This window comes from Agrilus planipennis, unplaced genomic scaffold (genome assembly GCF_000699045.2).
Source record: "Agrilus planipennis isolate EAB-ADULT unplaced genomic scaffold, Apla_2.0 scaffold54, whole genome shotgun sequence".
In the NCBI taxonomy this organism is placed as follows: domain Eukaryota; kingdom Metazoa; phylum Arthropoda; class Insecta; order Coleoptera; family Buprestidae; genus Agrilus; species Agrilus planipennis.
In genome coordinates, this window is record NW_020439000.1 from 297,479 (window position 1) to 319,076 (window position 21,598).

At 35.1% G+C, this 21,598-nt stretch overlaps 2 protein-coding genes across 2 annotated transcripts in view; one reads left to right on the top strand and one right to left on the bottom strand.

Moving 5' to 3' along the window:
* The window catches only part of LOC108734373 (synaptogenesis protein syg-2), a 261,522-nt gene extending 251,395 nt beyond the window's left edge, over nt 1-10,127 (bottom strand). Inside the window, exon 1 of the mRNA XM_018465908.1 lies at nt 9,812-10,127. Coding sequence (XP_018321410.1) covers nt 9,812-9,914 — 103 coding nt within the window. The 5' untranslated portion in view covers nt 9,915-10,127. The remainder of the gene's footprint in view (nt 1-9,811) is intronic.
* The window catches only part of LOC108734380, a 120,308-nt gene that overhangs the window by 67,141 nt on the left and 31,569 nt on the right, over nt 1-21,598 (top strand). The window lies entirely within an intron of this gene.

Here is a 21,598-nt window from a genome sequence, read left to right on the forward strand (position 1 = left end):
ATATTAGAGGCAGAAACAGGAGTTAGGAGGGGTAGAGGTAGACCTAGATTAGATTACTGTTCGCAAATAGTTAAGGATGTGGGTTGTTCTAGTTTTAGGGAAATGCGAAGTTTAGCTCAGGATAGGAAAGAGTGGAGGTACGTGTCCAACCAGTCTTAGGACTGATGACCTTATGATGATGATGATGATACATTTGTCGGCGAAATGTCTCAGCTATAGTTGAGGCGTTTAAAATTGGCATAGTCCGCAGTAAAATTGATGCATTTACTTACACCTACCTACTCACGACTTTATAGGAAATATCATAAACATAGAAAAGAGATGTCAGGGAGAAATTGCAGCGGACACTACACCAATTGATGTATAATAGAAAGAGCATGTTGCCAGTAGATGCTTGTTTAAAGATATAATTCCAACCAGACAGTTATAAAGCCTACTGTGATCTTTTGCGAAACAAAACAACCTCTACTATTATTCGGTCATCTCTTTTCACGTTGTCTGTACTACTCATGAAGTATTTCCTAATTTAACAAGGGCGTGTTCAAAACGCTGCAAACGACTACAGTCTCAAGTGGAAACAAGAGAGAAGATACGTCCATTCCTACAGATATTCGAGTAGAATTTATTTTTGGGAACCGGTTCGGTCCCGATTGGATTTTCCCAAATTCAAATGGGGTCCCAAATGGGATACCCGAACGGTTCCCTATTGGAAATGTAACGCTTTCCCCACCTGGGACCCGGTAGGGAAAGCCCTAATTGAAAAATTTGGGGAAATTCCAAATGAATTTTTATTTTTAAATGTGATGTTACAGGCGAATGATGAGGATATCGTGAGTAGAAAAGGTTAGAAATGAAGAGGTATTAGAAAGAATAGGAGAACAGAAGACTCTATGGCAGTCAATAAAAAATAGGCGAGATAGGTTGGTAGGACACCTTCTCAGGCATGAAGGTCTAGTCAGAGACATATTAGAGGCAGAAACAGGAGTTAGGAGGAGTTTTAGGGAAATGCGAAGGATAAAAAAGAGTGGAGGTACGTGTCCAACCAGTCTTAGGACTGACAACCTTATGATGATGATGATATTAAAATGAAAATAATACATGTATTATAAAGAAAAATATTTTAAGTATAATATGAGTAGTATATCACATGGTGCTATAAGTATAATTTCTACTAAAACTGCATTTTCCGCTAGGTTACGTTCGTTGGAGAGTCACTCACTCTTTCCTCTAATCTAGGCTGCTCTTCAATATNTTATTAATAGGATAGAATAAATAAAATAACTATTTTATCATCATCATAAGGTCGTCAGTCCTAAGACTGGTTGGACACGTACCTCCACTCTTTCCTATCCTGAGCTAAACTAAACAATTACTAATTACTCTTCAATAAGATTGTAGTTGGGAAGTGCAGTTTGGGCAAAGTTTGGGATTGCCCTAAAATACGCAGATCAAAATTCATTGGGTATAGATGGAAAATGCCTAATTTGGGCAAATCCAACAATCTCCAATAGGGACCCAATTGGAATTCTCAAAATAAATTCTACTCGGGTAATTTATTGCGGGCTTTGCCTATTTAAATTGTCCCAACTATAGGCGAGTCACTTTAGGAGTCACTTTAATGGATTTTGCAAATGAAGACGTTTCCTTATCTGTACCTACTTATAGTCGCTTAAGTTTAATTTTGCCGGTTTTGGATTATAAAGTGAAAATTGTAAATCTTGTACTTTATAATTTATTACTGGAACAATAAATCTATTAACCCATACACCTACCACAAGACAGATAAAGATACCCTTATCTTTCTTGGCCGCTAGCAGGTGTACATTTGTAATTGAGTCTTTGGATCATTAAACTATTCCATTTAGAGATAGGTCAACTTCGTCAACATAATTTGTAAGTACTATGTAGATATATTTTTTAATGCGATGTCCCAATTTAGGTACTGGAAACCGGAACATTTTATTCATCGATTTTATTTTAAGGCCTGCTAAGTATTAAGGATAACTTCGTGTGGCACAAATATCCACTCTAATTCTTCCTGGAGCTGGTGATTTTAATCTTATAACTCATTTGACTAACTAATTGATCCGAATCATTCCCTTTAATACTGCCGAATACTCCGTCCATAATAATATCAGACGTCTCGGACTATAAATTTCGCTCCCAGCTTCCATTAGCCAGCCTATTTAGGATATAAAGACATTCATTACATTCAGCCCTTATTTTCCGTTTCGTCCGTGCCAAAACTTCCGGAACGATCTTTAAACGGTAAATACTTAAATAATTCCTCGGAGGACATTGTTCATGTTTTAATGTCCGATTTAAAATTTTAAATCCGTGTATATCCTCATTTCGTCAAAAAACAACAGGATTTTAAGCGTAAATGATTAAAGGTGTGTTAAGAAAAAGCAAAAAGGAGAGAATGGGAGCTCGAATTGAACTCGAATTGAGCTCACTCACGTCGAACAACTTACACTTATTCTGCCAGTAACTAACTTTAGAAAAAAAATCGGTTGTCTGTAAGTCGATTTACTGACGATAGTTGAACGTGACAACGTCATAACAAAATACTGATGGAATGGTTTCAATTTTCAAAAGAAAATTTTAATGTTATTTGTTTGATAGATATTTTGTATGGATATAGAGAAGGAGGTAAATGGAAATGTATTATTGTATAGCAACTGTCCACGCGGACGCATCGCTCACTCAAGTAGGAGAGAGAACGCTGCCGAACGCGGAGGCCGATTGTGCCTCTTTGTCGCTCGTTCCGCGCTCTCGCTTGCACTTCAAGCCTTAAATAAACGCCTCAGAGCGAGGTAACGCCGCATGAGTCACGTTTTTTCGTGCGTGCAGCCGGCTCCATCGAATTATAAGACGTTGTCACTTCAAAAATAAAGATTTAAACATAAAATAACACATTAACAACTAGGTACACGATAAAGTTTTTGTTTTAGTTTTATGCTGCTGTTACAAACTTACGCCAGCTGGCTGCAATCGAAAAAAGACATCACATGTCACATAATCTCTCTGCCGGCGGTCTATAGCTCGGTCATAAATCATCTATGTACACACACGTATCCATACAGTGTTTTACACAAAAGAATTTGGGTCTTTGCCCTTTCTTTTTTATTGTTTCACGCATTGCATGTAATCTATATATATATATATATAAGAAAGTCGTGTTAGTTACACTATTAATAATTCAAGAACGGCTGAACCGATTTGGCTGAAAATTGGTGGGGAGATAGCATAGAAGCAGGAGACGGACATAGGATACCGTTCCCGTGAAAAAAAGTGGTATAAGAAAACGCAACTGACATTATAGTCAGATTTGCCTGAAACTTGGCTTTAATATAAAATTAGTGACATACATTCCTATTTCAACATTTTACAAAATTCTACCTCTTAAGGAAGCTGAAAGGGGTTTGCAAAGATTGCATGTTTATTTTTGGTACGATTTACTTGAAACTGGTTAAAAAATTCAATCTCTGTTGGGGGAGAGGAGTGGTGAAGAGGAGTTGCAATGTTTAAATGGAACATATATTATTTGTGGTCAGATTTACTAGAAACTTGGTCTTATGTTCTCTCATTTAATTTTGAAAGACTTATCTCGACATTTTGAAAAATTCAACCTCCTAAGGGGGGAGGGTAAAAAGGTGTTGAAATTTTTTTTGGGACATTATTTTCCGGGCTTGTTGATCGTTTATGTTTGAAACATAGGAATGGATTACAAATTAGTAAAATTGTGTCCTATTACACTAAACTTTGCTTAAAAGTTTTACGACTTCCGTAACAAGATGGAAATATACACCAGTACACAAAGTATCCCTGCAATATCCATTTAACTCTCTAATGCACAAAACCGCCCTCAGGCGAGCTTCATTCTCTCGGTCATTACGATTATAAAGCAACAGAAACGTACTATTAATAGTTTAGAGCTGAACTAGCAAAGGTTTTTATTGCCTGTCACTCTCCGTTATCATTGAATAATTTAGCCTCCCAATAAAGGCAATTACGTATTATAAACTTTTAAATCGTATCATCTTACAACGAACAATAAATGGTTAATTTCCTTCTGATTTGTTTTGTACTTTCTTCTTGGCGAATATTGTAAGTAATTAAAAAAATTTATAACGTATATATACTGAAGTGAAACTTCTTCAAACACACAAACATACCGGGATAGGGGTAAAGGAATTGGTTTAATGGTATTATTTGTACACTATGCTTCGCACGGGTACAAAGCTGATAGAAAATGTACTATAGAATGTATTTATATACAACAATCACAGATTTTTTCTCATTAGACAATACAAACCGGCCGGTACCGCCGCAACTGCTATGTCCCTGCATTTTATGTCTGTAATATTTTCGAAAATATTCATTTAAACTACAGGCTGTAAAGAGCCATATTGATCTATATTAAATGCACAATGTATTTAAAAGTACTTAATTGGATAAGGATTAATGCTGTATTGCTTAAAATCGCTTCGTAAATAAGCCATTATTTCTCGTAAAAAGTAAAGGATAAAAAATGGTTATTGTGGGTTATCCCTAAGAAATAGACATATACCATCACGGACTTTTTTGTAGACCTTTTTAAGATGTACAATACTGTAGTACATTATTTTGATCCATCTCGTAGGGTTCAGCCAGCGTTTGCAATGTAAGCGCAAAAGAATGTGTTTATTTACGACATCACATGAGAAACCTCTAAAATTATCAGTGTTTCTCTACTATATTATGCGTATTGTACATAGAAACCTTCCTCTTGAATTACTCTATCTAATAAAAAAAACCGCATTAAAATCCGTTGCGTAGTTTTAAAGATCTAAGCATACATAGGGACAGACAGCGGAGGAAATGCGTTGCATGATTTCGTTACATAGCAACTCGCATAAAACGAACTTACCCAGCCGTGCGTAAAGAAGTTTCAGTTCAAAAATTTGTAGTATATTGATCACAGTCTCATAGTAGACTAATTACATGATCAGATTTCTAACTTCCTGGGGGTAATAGCACTAGATGTGGATTCATTAACGGCATGGGTGGGTGAAGAAAGAATTTGTAAATGTTGTCAGTGCTAAGCATGAATTTTACCAAATAAAGTGCACGTTACACAGCATGCATTATTTAAAGTAATTAATGGTCATTTCCTGTACAGTGTAATTACTACAAACATCAGGACAGGTTAGCTTAATGTATCTGCACGAAGGATGACTATTTATCCTCTTTGGTATGACGGTTGTCAGTGATTATACGTCGAGTTTTGTAATTAAAAAGCAAAATGAGAAAAACGTTCTGATTTCTGTATTATTCCAGTAACATAAACAATTTTTAATTTTAACAAAGGGAAAGCAGTTGAAAATGAGAACAAATTTGATGACCCAAAATCGCCCTTAACTTTGGCACCAAATGTGATCAAAGTGCTTGTACGTACTAAAAGCAAACATGACAGTATCGGTTATATTTACCCCCACATATTACAAAACTAGCTGTGTAACGCTATTTATAGAAATGTAAACTACATTCCATTAGAGGGACAATGGTTTGAAACCACCCCCACAATAACGCACAATAACAAACTCAAATAATACATAATTTTCTTTTCTTCACACCTACCCCTATATAAATAAAACTAATCCTACGCTAATATCACAAAACCTACCCTATCGTTGGTAGAAATTTATTAAACAGCTTCTGGGTGATTTACGAAAGGACAAAATCCAAAAATTTTCCCATCTACTTTAATAAACTTCGTATCATCGAAGGAGTATAAGGGATATAAGGCAGAGGATAGCGCAGGGTCGAGTCGCCTTCAATAAAAAGAAGTCAATTCTATGCTCGCGAACGCTTAATTAAGAAATTCGAAAAAGGTTGTTAAAGATGTATGTTTGGAGCACGGCACTGTATGGGTGCGAAACATGTACAATGGGCGTGGCGGAAAACAAAAGATTAGAAGCGTTCGAAATGTGATGTTACAGGCGAATGATGAGGATATCGTGGATAGAGAAGGTTAGAAATGACGAGGTATTAGAAAGAGTAGGAGAACAGAGGACTCTATGGACACCTTCTCAGGCATGAAGATCTAGTCAGAGACATATTAGATCGCAAATAGTTAAAGATATGGGTTGTTCTAGCTTCAGGGAGATGCGAAGACTAGCTCAGGCTAGAAAGGAGAGGAGGCGCGTTAGGACTGATGACCTTATGATGATGAAGATGATGATATTATCCTTACAAAGTCAATCTCTTTAAAATTAGTAAATTCCAGTTTTTCCCTGTTTTTAATGAACTCTCAGTTAATAGTCCTTTACGCTCTGCAGTTACTTCTGCTTTTATGCAAGGGTAAAATATTTAACTAAAAGAATCAGAAACATTCGTTCATTGTCACCGCGAGCGGCAACAAATTAGCTTGATATTCAATTAAAAAAAAACGAACGAACAAAAAAAACAACAATGACAGTTTCTGCCTCTACATTCGTATCAGTGTCCCGTTTTCACAATAGTAAATACCGTTTGAATTAATCCTGAAACTGATTAAGTGTCGGGCAGCGTGGACGCTATTTAAAACGCCAAAAACAGCGACCTTTTGAAAGAAAAACGACCGGTGTGTGTGTGGTTACGCTACAAAAACTCTCACCAAGCCTGATCTTCTAGTACAATAATTATCTTCCCGACAAAAAGTCCAGTCATTTGTTTCCTCCAATGTACGCAGAGCATTTATATGTCAGTCTACTGTTATACATGTATTTCCGAGAAAATAACGCAGAAGTTTTGTATGTTGACATTAATATAAGTACTCTTTTTTACAATTGAACCGTGGGTGCTCATCAGGGATCTTAAAAACTCCGGGATTAATAGCTCGTACTGTGACCATTTTTTTGAGAGACATCCGAATATATGTATAGGCACTTAATATAATTTGGGGTATGAAGGAAAATGAAACAAAAACTTCGTCCAATCGGAACGTTTTAATCTGTTTAATCAGCTAAACAATAAGTCAAGCCCCTGTGGTACTCACTCACGAACATTGGCTCTTTTTGAGCTAAAAAATATCGCCACTGTTTTATTTTTATGATTACTTTATCGTCGCGGTTTCCTACAATAAGACTGTAAAAGGCAGATTTTACTATAAAAGAAACAAGTATTCTTTTAGTACAATTTATCAATTTAAGCAAAATCTTTATTATCTTTAGTAGGGATATAAAGCAGAGATAGCGCACGGTCGAGTCGCCTTTAATAAAAAGAAGTCACTTCTATGCTAGCGAACGGTTAGTTTAGAAATTCGATAAGGGTTGTTAAAGGTGCGTGTTTGGAGCGCGGCGTTGTACGGATGCAAAACATGGACAGTGGGTGCGGCGGAAAAGAAAAGGTTAGATGCCTTCGAAATGTGGTGTTATAGGCGAATGATGAGGATAACGTGGGTAGAAAAGGTTAGAAATGAAAAGGTATTGGAAAGAATAGGAGAACAGAGGACTCTATGGAAGTCAATAAAAAATAGGCGAGATAGGTTGGTAAGACACCTTCTCAGGCATGAAGGTCTAGCCAGAGACATATTAGAAGCAGAAACAGGAGTTAGGAGAGCTAGAGGTAGACCTAGGTTAGACTACTGTTCGCAAATAATTAAAGATGTGGGTTGTTCTAGTTTTAGCGAAATGCGAAGTTTACCTCAAGATAGGAAAGGGTAGAAGTATGTGTCCAACCAGTCTTAGGACTGACGACCTTATGATGATGATGACGTCAAACCAAAACATTTTTGAAAAGTATTGTACTTTTAGGTTTACAAATGTCAATTAAATATTAGAGGCGGAAACGTCCGCTTACATTATTTTCCAAGACAGCAGAATTTTATTATAATAACCTTTTCTAGCTAGAAAAGGTTATCTTGTCTGTTTCACTAACGTCTTTAATTCTGGTAATTGTTCAGAATTGGGGCTCCAGACCAAAATCGCTCCAATAATTTTTTCATCAATTTCCGCTCATTCTACATAATAGAATTAGATATTAGAAGGTGGGGGAGACAGTTTTTGATGACTTTACAAATAAAAAAAATTTTTTTTTTTAATAAGTTTTCAAAAATTGCCCTAATTCAGGATAATTACCTGCACTGGTAGCGCCATTGTTTGGTTAGGTAGATTTATGACAGATTAGAGTTAATCTAATGCCACTGCCCGCCGATATGTTCGTGTATTTATTCATAGAAAGCATTAGTTTTATACTAGTACAATATTGGAATTTCATACAATTCCTAGAATTGAGGCTCCAAAAATTTTTTCATTGATTTCTGGTCATTTCTAAGGGTTAAATGATTATATATGAGACGGGGGAAACACATTTGTATTTTTTTTTACAGCATACATCATAGCGTATATAGCTATTTCTTCTATTAATATAAATAAAGGAATTTCTTGCAGCGACAACCGTGAGATAACATCCTCCCCTTCTGTCTCTTCTCGTACGTACCATTTAGAACTGTGATTTGAATTTTGAAAAATTATCATTCAAAAAAATTTTCTTTTATAATTATGAAGTCATAAAAAACTGTCTCCCCCACCTTCTAATATCGAATTATATTATGTAGAAATTGATGAAAAATTTTTTCGAACGATTTTGGTTCGGAGCCCCAATTCTAAATTCTAATTACCTTTATTCTTTGTGAATTATTAGGTACCTATAGACCTTTTATACACTTTTATAAGACGTTTTATTATCACTGGCGACTATTTATTATTATATTACTTATAACAAAGAAGTTTGAATTGTGTGTATAATTCTCGTCCTTCAAGAGGAAGGATTTAGTAAAAAATAACAGGTACTACTATAGGTATTTGCAAAAAAATATCGTATCCTTAGTATAACTAAACATTGTTTTTCAACTTCAGTTTCCTACAGTTTTCTATTAAAATTGTTTTTATCCTTGAGTATGATATCGATCAGTCATCATCATCATGTACTGGAAATGGATGAAACACATCCAAAAATTAAAATGATTATTTATGCAACAGCTTGTTAAACATTCAAATTGTCCATTTCAACCGAAAGAACACAGTTTATGATGACAACTTCATGTTCAGCCGTCACATTTCATGCAAAACAACCAACGTCGAGAGTTCGCGTGATGGTCCAGTTTTTGCACCTCTTCCAATTTAACCGCTCTACAACAGACAGAGCCGGTAGTCGAACGTTTCGAGAACAAACTCGAAAAGAGACATTGAGACGAGACACGCGAACAAAACGCTGTTATTATAGTTACGATGACAGCAATACGAACTTTATGTTTTCATTTGGTAAATAGCGTTGTCGTGGACGGTAATTTTCCAATTAAACGGGCGTACAAAAAACTCGAAGTGGGACAAATAAATGCGTGACACAGGGCTATGATTAAAACAATGTTATAGAAACAACTTAAACTTTTTATAAATTAGTAAGTTAACTTTGATAAAGAGATATAATCTTTAAGGAAATGCACCTATACAAAAGAATTTCTCTCTACCTCGTACTGTTACTCTGTCAGAAATTAATAGATCTTCTTTATAAATAAAGTAAGATACAGGATTTAAGGATTTTAATATGTCAGGAGCATCTTCAGAGTCATTTTTGTCTTTCATGTACCTGCTATAAAAGACGATTTAAGTGTTACCGAAAAATAAAATTCTACTACATCCCATATTATAGAACCACGTCGGCGATATTTAAAATAGAAGGAGAAAATTATAAAATGATTATATTTCTGATGAGATAATGGCATACTTATAGTAACTTAGCCAGGTATTGTTACATATCAATTGGGATCAGATCAATAAATAATTACCTGTATCTTCATCTTCCTTAATAACTTCAAAGGCGGAAACCACTTCGGTAGAAGACAATACCACAACATATATCATCAGAATGTAACACTTTAAACACCACATATTTTAGAAATATTATAAAAAAAAGTTGGTCGGTCACTTTAAGATCGGATCAAAATAATTCGCGACTGATATCGCCGTTCATCAATATCGTCATGATGTTGATTGAAAAAAAAAAAATTTAAAACAGAATAAAATCCAAAAAGGAAAGTTTTGCGACAAGTGTTTGTAGAGCTTTCGGTATCGAGAGTTGCGTTCGCGCAGAAGGGTCGGCTTCTAGCCCCCACCGGATTCGTAGCTTTACTGCTCCGCAACTTTCCGTCGCTCAAGGGTAGAAAATCGAGCTTTCGAAGCTTTCCGAATCGAAACCGACCACGTACGAACACCTGAAGACAATGGAATACGCGCGGAGAAAATACTATGTGCTCCAATGGGCAATATGCCAAAAATAGGGACGTTTTGGAACGACACCGCGCACGCTACCGTCAGAGAGTCGTAAAATTCGGTCAAAATTCTTGTATAATACTTACTCTCACAAACTGTATAAAAATTACAGATAATGTAACCCGGTGATGCAGAATTCCCTGCCGGGTACAAGCCGAGTTCCCTCCTGTTCATATCATCTCCGATAATTAAGTTAACGACTACTTACCGATTTTAGTTATCGAAAATAAATAGATATTTATAGTGCACTTCAGTACTTCAGTAAATTAATGATAAAATAATTTCAGAAAGAAAACACATATCAGTTGTGAAATGTTTATTTATTTAATTTTAAAATGGTTTCCCACTACCTTAATAAATTCTATGTTTGGAAATTCGTGCGCGTCTAGCTTTTTAATGCAATCATCCAGAAAAATTTTATTAGTTCTAGTTTGTCTTATATTTGACCAATAGAAGGGCAGTCCGATAAAATTATTATTGTTATTGTGGTGTCTATAATATATGAATAATATTAAGATTAATATGTGATGTGAGGCTGTCTTATTTAAACAACTCTTTATGACTTTATAGTGGTAATTAGCACTCAAGGTCCGCCGCCGTTTGAAGGCAATTGATGCATAATTGGGAGGGAATTCGACATACCGAAAATTTTAAACTAGGCATTATCCATGTGACCATACTTGTGACTCTATTTTGACATATTAAACTAAGGAAATGTACGATAACTTCTAGGGGCTGATAGATAGAATAAATACAGAAAATAAATAGTTTCTTATCATCATATCTCACATCAAATATTGCCAAATCAATAAAAAGCACATTGCTGCGTTTGGTATGTAATTAATGATTAACTGAATTTAAACAATGGGACGCTAACGTTCAAAAGTTGGTGTCAATTGGTGACTACGAGCTTCTTCACGCACCTTCTCAAGCCGCCAGACGAGAGTTTGTATAAGTAAATTGATTTCGACTTTCAATTTTCGGATGTCTTTTCTTTTGGTATTCTATTGCTTACTTTCATTTTATTTTATCAACTGCACGTCAAAGGAGGTACTGTTTTGGTCGATTTGGTGTTATTTAATGTGATATCCATATAATTAGAAATCGACGAGTTATTTAACGTTGAAATCATTCATTTATTCAATGTGTTATCATTTGCGTAAATTTTCTTGCATATACTAAATTCTTTATGTTTATCTCACGTTTGATAATCCGTAATGTTTACAATCACGATCCATGTAGCTGAAGAGTTTTTATCGTGCTACGTTATTCGGCAGACACCTATGTCGGCAATTCCCGCACAGGACCGGCTTCAGATTTTAAATTCCGACCATTTTCGATAGATTTGAATAGAGCGGCAGAATTTACATTTTCATTACCTCTCGTAACGACTGGCCGAATTTATCACTGTTTGCCTTACTGTCTGTCCTAGCGATGCAACGGAAGTGTCATAACGGAAACAGAAGTAAATAGTAAATTTTTGCGGAAGCGGAACTGTAATGCTTTTTAGTGACTGTTTAATGCAGTGATGAATAGTTTGTTACAAATTTTGCATTTAGCAGTTGTATCGGTAATATCAGCAAAATAATTCCAAATGGAACTTCCTTCTGGATTCAAAATTGCACTTTTAACTTCAAATATACACGGCTGAGCAAACACTATCCAAAATAACTAAACGCTATAACTGTATTAGTATTTTCGAAATGAAATTATTAGTACTGGCTAAAGCGGGCGGCGGGGGGAGGGGTTGAAAGTCCTGGACGTTTTTAGATTAAAGTACGAAACAAATAACAGAATGAAATTTGGAAAGTATTAACATACGAAATACTAGGAAATAAATTTTACCGTGAATTAGCGTCAATACTTCATAAACAAAAACGGTTGATAATAATACGTTCACAATGTTACAGAGGGCTTGCTGAAAGCTGGCGTAGGTACCTGCACTACATGAAGCTTTGCACCGAGCAATTCCATTTAAATTGTGTTTTGAAAACGGCCAAATTCAGCCAACAGATAAAAGTAATATTGTTTTATTGTTCCGATATATTGATTTCCAAAAGGATTTTGTTAAGTTCCGGTAAGCTTCCATTATAAAAAATGCGGAACCAGATGCAGATGCAGAGGCAGATGCGAAAATTTATGCAGAACTTCCGTAATTACGGAATGTTTAAAGGTAATTCCATAAGAATTCTTTTTTTTTATAACAAATCATGCATATATCATAACCAAAATCTTGTATTTCGAGAATAGGCACTCATCTTTAGCGCCTCGGTCGTTGAACGAAGCCGTTGGCTAATGCATAATGTATTTAACACCATAATTAAAAGCAATAAATGTTGAGAGAGTAATTATTACTATGGGACACGGCAGATGCTTTGTATGCAGTAATAGCCTTACCTTTCCGCGTGGCATCATCTTGTGAGAATTTTGGCAGGCTACCAAAGCGCTCATTATAACACTGTCAAACCGATTTTGTTATCATCTTTTATATAAAATAGACATTATGTTTCTTGCATTTGTAGAGCTTAATAAAATGCTATCTCGAAATAAATTCATCATCACCATAGGGTCGTCGGTCCTAAGACTGCTTGGACACGTACCTCCACTCTTTCCTATCCTGAACTAAACTTCGCATTTCCCTAAAACTAGAACAGCCCACATCTTTGACTATTTGCGAACAGTAATCTAATCTAGGTCTACCTCTACCCCTCCTAACTCCCGTTTCTGCCTCTAATATGTCTCTGACCAGACCTTCATGCCTGAGAAGGTGTCCTACCAACCTATCTCGCGTATTTTTTATTGACTTCCATAGAGTCCTCTGTTCTCCTATTCTTTCCAATACCTCTTCATTTATAACCTTTTCTACCCACGATATCCTCATCCGCCTATAACACCACATTTCGAAGGCTTCTAACCTTTTCTTTTCCGCCGCGCCCACTGACTATGTTTCGCACCGGTACAACGCCGCGCTCCAAAATTAATCGTTCGCGAGCATAGAAATGACTTCTTTTTATTAAAGGCGACACGACCGTGCGCTGTCCTCTGCTTTATATCCCTACTACTCCTTCCGTCCTGACTTATCTGACTTCCTAGATATCTAAAATCAGCCACTTCTTCTAATTTTTCGTCTCCTATCTTTATATTCGCTCTTTCCCTACTTTTTCTTCCCTTGCATACCAGTATTTTAGTTTTACTTTTATTTATTTTCATACAGTACTGATCTGTCAGTACCGCTTCCATTTTNCTGACTTATCTGACTTCCTAGGTATCTAAAATCAGCCACTTCTTCTAATTTTTCATATCCTATCTTTATATTCGCTCTTTCCCTACTTTTTCTTCCCTTGCATACCAGTATTTTAGTTTTACTTTTATTTATTTTCATACATTACTGATCTGTTAGTACCGAAATAAATTATTCTAAGCTAAAAAGAAGACAGTGGTTCTTGGGTTTTAAAACTGCGTGGACTTGTGAGATTCTTATGACTTTGATCTCTTCAAATTATTTAGCATCAATCCTGGACTCCTTTCAAACACTGAAAATCCCGACTTAATTTGCCAAATGTTTCTTAAGTTAATTCTTTCACAATGATCACCCTCCCTCTTTTGTCATCCTTGATAAGTATCAAGAACACTATTAGAACAATGGTGAAAATTTTGTATTTTTCACCTGATTTTAATTATTTAGCGTCTATGTTTTTCACTGTTTGATTGCTAATAACTTGACCAAATCATTTTTTGCTGATGCGCCTTCTACAATTAGTTCTATCTATCTAATCTATTAATTTTTTGTGCAACAGTAGTTTCTTGAACAGAATTTAACTTCATAAATACCCTCGTACGCTTATTTCGCGCTGTTTACACTTTCTAATAAACAAACGGGCCGGAAATTTCAATCTAATTTCCGTGCTTTTGTAACAACCTTCGCCTTTTAGTTAAACAAAATGTACCTAAAGCTGCATTGGTTCTACCAGACGATGTATCCCATTGTCTGGAACAAATACAAAATTTTCCAATCTATTTCAAACACATATTATAACAACAACAACTGCAACTGCTTCCCAGTTATTATTAATATTTTCCTGGTCTTAGTCTCAGTTTTCACTGGTTTACTTTGAGCAAGTGAAGACGGGTTAATGCCAAAGAACCTCACTCACATCTTTTGGGATATGATATGGAAGCCAATTTTCTGTTCTTAAATTTTATAGAGCTAACAGTACTTCTTGCCCTGAAATATGATCGGTGATTATTAAAAACTCGGCTTCTAATTTAACCTGTTGTGTTTTCTGAAAAGGGGGATATGTCAGTACTATTCTATTCCGCATGTATCAAGGATTACTGATTTCTGTGGACTTATGTACGTAAGTTTATGCAGTTTCAGCTCGGCTAGGCTAGCGTGTAATGACTATTGATGATATTATTATTGGAATAATTCGAACTGTGTTCTGATTCCACATTCCTGTTATTTCATCAGCCAAAGGAATATATTTTTGAATTTTCTCCCCGAGATAAAAATGTTCAGTTTCTCAGAGTCTCTGAAAGCGAGACTCGGGTCTCCGTCTCTCATCGAGTCTCTCTGGAGTCGCTGAGAGAGACTGTAAAAAAAACTGTTTAGCGTCTCTGAACGAGAGACTCGAATCGTTCATAGAAAGATCCTCATTTCGCATCCAGTCTCTGAACGAGAGACTCGAATCTCTGAAAGACAGTGGTGTTTCGATAGACATGGTTAAAATTTTCTAAGTTCAACATATTTCAGAGATCCCAGCCTTTCTACGAGAGACTCGAGTCTCTTAATTTTTCAGCTTTATTCATTCAGTTTTTCTGTGAGAGACTGGAATCTCTGAATTAACAATTTTATCGTTCGAGTCTCTCATACAGAGACTGTGAGAGATCCATAAAAACACCTAGACAATAACTCAGAAACTGAAAATTTTTGTCTAGGGTCAATAAGCTTTTGTTTAAAATTCTCAGTGTTTGGTACAGTAACATCTATTAGGTAGGTTGTTTTAGTTTCTTTAACAGTCAGTGTTATTTCAGGTCTGTTATGATTAACTGTTTTGTCTGTAATTAAATCTCTATCCCTATAAAGCTTGGCTAATCGGTTTTCTAATACTTTTTGTGGTTTGTATTCATAGTACGGCTCTATCTGATCTATGAGTTTAAACTTTTTGGCTAACAGCGAGTACATCTGTTTAGCAACATTATGTCTGTCGGTATATTGTCAACTGGCTAAAAATGAGCAACCCCCAATGATGTGGTAAATTGTTTCGCGAGACGTGTTGCATGCTCGGCATGTGTCCGATGAAATTGTGGAATTTTTAGTAATATATTTTTCATAGCTTTTTGTTTTTATTATTTTATCCTGAATCGCTATCATGACTCCCTCAGTTTCTGAGAATATATTTCCTTTCTTTAACCACATATTAGAAGCCTCTTGATCCATACGTTCCTGTTGTTGTTGGTTCGGGTATTTCCCATGAAACACTTTTGATCTCCACATTTCAATTCTGAATTTTTCTTTCATAATTTTGTCCTCAGGATAAAATCTGCATTATCTGTACTATTATTATTATTACTGTAGATGGGATAAGGGATATGTAGCGATCAAACTCATGCACGTAGGATTTAGGAGGAATAACAAGAGCCGAGAACAGCGATAGAAGGTTGCTTGAAACCTAAAGCCTCCAATGAATGCCCCAATGTATCTCACAACGTTGAGCACAGAGCAAACGGTGCTCACACTAAACGACGTCGTTCTAATTAAAAGCGATAAACCTTCAAGATTAACCAAAATAAAAGACCTTGCTAAGTGTATGGATAAGGAAAAATCACACAGAATAGGTTTCCACTTCCTTCTTGTTTTCTCGTAGTTCAAGATCTGTATAGAGTACAAAAGTGATGATTGAGTAATTTTTATTCACATGAACCATAAGATTCACTTGACATTTTTATACTTATGAAATTGGAATGTATCCTGTTTAAAATGTCTTTAGCAAATATGTTTTGTTTTCACATATGCAACAAGATTCCGATTTCTGTATCATTATTTCTTTCTGTACGTAAACCCGCAATAATTGTTTTCAATATCCATTCGCTGATATTTTTTAAATTTTAAATGAAATAGAACTAATGTATGACGATAAGCAATTTTACTATATTTCTTAAAAGTTTGATTTTGCTCACGCCTTCGAAAATTTAGCAGACTTAGCTTTAAACACATTGTCCAGATGTTAAATGGAAAATCCGACAACAGATGTTTCTGTATATTATTTGTTCTTTATTGGCAAGATACCAGGAATCTGAAGGCGGATATATGTTGAAAGTCGGGAAAATTTAATTTTCTCCTTCACAGAAATTTATCATGAAGTAGTACTTCTGATCTGGCAAAAAAACTGTAACAGTATCTCTTATATTATTAACAATAAATCCGAAATTTAAATTATAATTTTGCAAATGTGGAGAAATTCTTTAATAACCTAAAAAAGAAGTATTGATATTTTGTTATGAAAAAATTAAAATTATAATAATGCATATAATACCATGATTAAAATGAGATATACGACTGTTATAAGAATTCACTGTAACTATATAATATCCATCTGTCCGTTTGTCCGATATGCTTCTGACTTCTAATCAAAATGAGATATCGACTTCAAAGTCACACGTAATACGTAAATCCTTGGACCAGATCCGAAAATTTAATTTGAAGTTGTATAAATAAGTTTTGAACAAAAGTTTCTGAACAGTGACCTGTCGAAACCATTAGACGTGGATCGTGTGATCACGATTTCGATCTCTTTGTATATCATCAGTAAACATTAATGAACTCAATTTTCTGTAGATGCTGTCAATTAATAGAAGTCACTTCTGTATTCAGGAACGGTTAATTTAGAAATTCAAAAAAAGTTGTTAAAGGTGTATGTTTGAAGCACGGCGCTGTACAGATGCGAAACATGGACAGTGGGCGTGGCGGAAAAGATAAGGTTAGAAGCGTTCGAAATGTGGTATAACAGGAAAGATGCGGATACCGTGGATAGAGAAGGTTAGAACTGAAGAGGTATTAGAAAGAATAGGAGAACAGAAGACTCTGTGGAAGTCAATAAGAAATAGGCGAAATAGGTTAGTAGGACACCTTCTCAGGCATGAAGATCTAGTCAGAGACATATTAGAGGCAGAAACGGAAGTTAGAAGTGGTAAAGGTAGACCAAGATTAGATTATTGTTCGCAAATAGTTAAGGATGTGGGTTTTTCTAGTTTTAGGGAAATGCAAAAACTAGCTCAGGATAGGAAAGAGTGGAGGTGTGTATCCAACCAGTCTTACGACTGACGACCTTGTGATGATGACTTACTTGAACATTCTACGTCTGCTTGCGGATCATTTTGAAAACAGCTTTACATGTATAACACAATTTCCTTTCTTTTTTCTTTTCGACGTAATTAAGCACTTTAGGGGGTCTTTAAAATCACCGTTTTAGATATGTTTTATTGACAGATCCATCACAAAAACGACTTTACGTAAGTAGTTGCAAATTGTGTACGTTTTACTGCACTTACGCAACAAATGCTGGAAATAATTTGTTGCACAACTGAAAGAAAATGTAAGTAATTTTAGAAATACTTGAAAGAATTCGCTCGTAATAAAAAAAAATTAGATTACCTTCGATTAGAGGTACATTAGTCTTAATAGGGCATGCCGTAGAATGGTTCTGGTAGCGCATTAACTTCAGGACCAAAGAATATTTGGACAGGGTATCATCAGTCGGGGCCACATTAGTCATTATAGAGCATGCAATAAATGGTTTCAGACAGGGTACCTGCAACAGTCCATATCATAAAGGGTTCAGATATACTATCACCATCAGGGCCACGTCAGTCTTAATAGGGTAAGCTTCAATAAGGTTCAGACAGAGGATTACCATCAATCAGGGCCACGTCAGTCTTAATAGGGTAAGCTTCAATAAGGTTCAGACAGAGGATTACCATCAGCCAGGGTTATGTCAGTCTTTAAAGAACATACTGTAAAAAGGTTCAGATGAAATATCACCACCAGAGCCACATTGGTTTAAACAGGACATATCATAAAAAGGTTGAGACAGAATAGCACCATCAGGGTCACATTAGTCTAAGTAGGGCATGTCGTAAAAGGGTGTTGTTGCTCGGGCCATAACAGGAGATACCCTTAGCAAATCCAGATCCGATAGGACCTGCTCTGACAAATTTCCGGTTGGACTTAATGTACTCTAACCCTTAGTCAATTTTTTTATTATTTTACTTTTCCATGTTCTAATGCTACTTAAAGTGCCCAACTTTTATTACATGATGAAGATTTTGATTTGACGACAGGATGCATCTTTCCTTAACTTTATTTTCTATTTGTTGATTCTGCTTTAAAAAGAAGTTGCTTCCATACGGTGGCGCTTTCCTAATTTGTATCAAAGGTGGGCGTTGTTAATAAAAATTGTATAACAGCGACGCGTTAACATTCACGCATTGTGTTGCTCTTGAATGGAATTAATCGCAGCAATCAATCGAGCATTTTACTTTAGCAAACGCAGCCAGTTTCGCATCAAATGCAGCATTATAACAAAATGGAGAGGAGAGACGCGACTCTCTAACGTTCGTTTTCCCGTTTCTCCGTATTCGACGCTGACATGAAGGCATTAAAGAGCGCTTTGTATAATTTGTTTGAGATCAGAAACAGGCAATGCGAGCTTTTAGAATCCGAATGTACCACCCGCGGTTTCCTATGGATTTGAATGTATGTATATGCATGCTATACATGTCTAAACCCGCAGAAACGCGATCATGTCGACTGTTTTGACAACAAGCCCTGTAATTGTGGTCATAATTTTAGTAGTACTTTTGATGTATTACTGACAAAACAGTGGTGTATGAAAATAAATAAAAGTAAAACAAAAATACTGGTATGCAAGGGAAGTAAAAGTAGGGATAGGAGACGAAAAATTAGAAGAAGTAGCTGATTTTAGGTATCTAGGAAGACAAATAAGTCAGGTCGGAAGCAGTTGTAGGGATATAAAGCAGAGGAAAGAGAGATTGTCACAGGTCTAAGCTTGGAGCGCGGCTCTGTACGGGTGCGAAACATGGATAGTGGACGTGGCGGAAAAGAAAAGATTAGAAGCGTTCGAAATGTGGTATAACAGGCGAATGATGCGGATACCGTGGATAGAAAAGGAAAGAGGTATTAGAAAGAATAGGAGAACAGAAGAGTCTATGGAAGTCAATAATAAATAGGCGAAATAGATTAGTAGAACACCTTTTTCAGGCATGAAGGTCTAGACGGAGACATATTAGGGCCAAAAACGGAGGTTAGGAGGGGTAGAAGTAGACTTACATTAGATTACTGTTCGCAAATACTTAAAGGTGTGGGTTGTTCTAGTTTTAGGGAAATGCGAAGATTAACTTAGGACTGACAACCTTATGATGCTGACATGTAAATAATCAAGGATATAAATTAAGTTTGTTACAATACCTATGTAGAAATTAACAAATTAAAACAACAACTGACACTATTAAATAACAAAACAGAGCGTAATAATTTCCCTCTCCTAATGTTCTTTAACTTGTACCACTATACATTTGACAACAGGATCAAATCAATCTAAATAGAGTATACCGTAAAATGGATCTGATAAGGAGATAGGGTATCATTATTATAAAACCAAATCAGGAATATCATTAAAGGGTTGAAATTATGTAACCACATCAGTCTTAACAGGAGATGTGGTCCTAATGTCTTAAAAGAGTTCAGATAAGTTACCACTATTAGGCTAAATAGAATATTTATGGAATTTTAAGTAACGACGCGTTTATTTTTTATAACATCAGAAATGTATTATTAAATATTATTATTAAAAATATTCCGCATTTTCTAAAGTTTTTGCTTCAATTCAGGATTTTTTTTAATATGTATCCAATTCAAGGATAAAGTGTAATCTGGTACCTATCTAATGTTACAGTCTTGCATGAACCATTTCTGGAAATCATTGGCGCAATTCTGATAGAAATAGTCGATCAATACAAAATAGTGGGTACTAAATAGATAAAAAGCTTTATATAGCTACTGTGAACCGAATCATGAATCAGCCACTGATAAATTGCAGCTGCTAGTTCGAAAAGTTTATGGAAACACAACCTTCATTGAAGTTAATATTTACAATATCCTAAATTTCTTTTATGTCCCATGCAGTAGTACAGTTATATTTTACTATTATGTACTGTTATTAAGTAATACAATTAAAATCACAATGACGATTTGAATGATGACTGATAGAAAATCGATAAACAATTAAAAACTGTTTTAATTGTTTTTTTGTTTATATATGTATGTATGTGTACAATAAAAGACAACACAATTGTAATGCAGCATCAGGTAAATATAAAAAAACTTGTGCATAACTAGAGTTTTAATTGATAATAATTTTAGTTCAATGGTCGGTACCACGTTCTATTTTATGGAATTTGTTTACCAAAGCTTTTAATTGAGTGAGCTTTTGTTATAACGTATTCTCATTTTGTTATTATCTATTTTTCCCACCTATTTGCTTTTATTGGCACTTTTTATGCAGCTGTTTTAATTTTCGATAGGCAATCCCAAAATAACTGCATTAATTGTTTTAATACAATTTCTATGCGAATTTTCTGGAATTAAAGCTATTCTTTTATACGAAAAACACGTTATTTTTGGCAAGAGCAAAGCAGGAACAAGCAAATCCTATTTATATTTTCTAATAAAAAATCGTTAACTTTTAAGACCGTTCAGAGTAAAATATGGGCTATAAAGTAATCTAAAATTTGCTTAAATCTTTCGGTGGTGTAAATTGTTTGTAATTCAATGCCTCCCAGACAAGCCGACTTAAAAATACTTTGTTTCGTAACGTAAGATATAATTAAACTGTTATTTACCTAAATAACCAAAATAAACAAAAATATTTCAGGAACATTCCACGCCTTCTCTTCCATTAACGCTTTTAAACTGTAGAAAAATTATCAACCACAAAATGAAGTGGGTGAAAAAATAATAACTCCGTTGGTCTTATTGAGATTAAGTCAGCTGGTGATTCAGTTTCTAAAAAAACAAAGCAGATTTACAAATTAGAAAGGCACAAAGGCGATGGTTATATATTATATGATTTTTAATCCACAACAAACTGAAAAGCTATCATAACAATCAAAAAGATTTTCTCTATCTGTCTCAACAAAGTACAACTGCATAATATTTTTATCTTACACGTATATTATTTCTTCTCATAAGAACATATAAGTTTTATAATGTCTTATATTAGAGC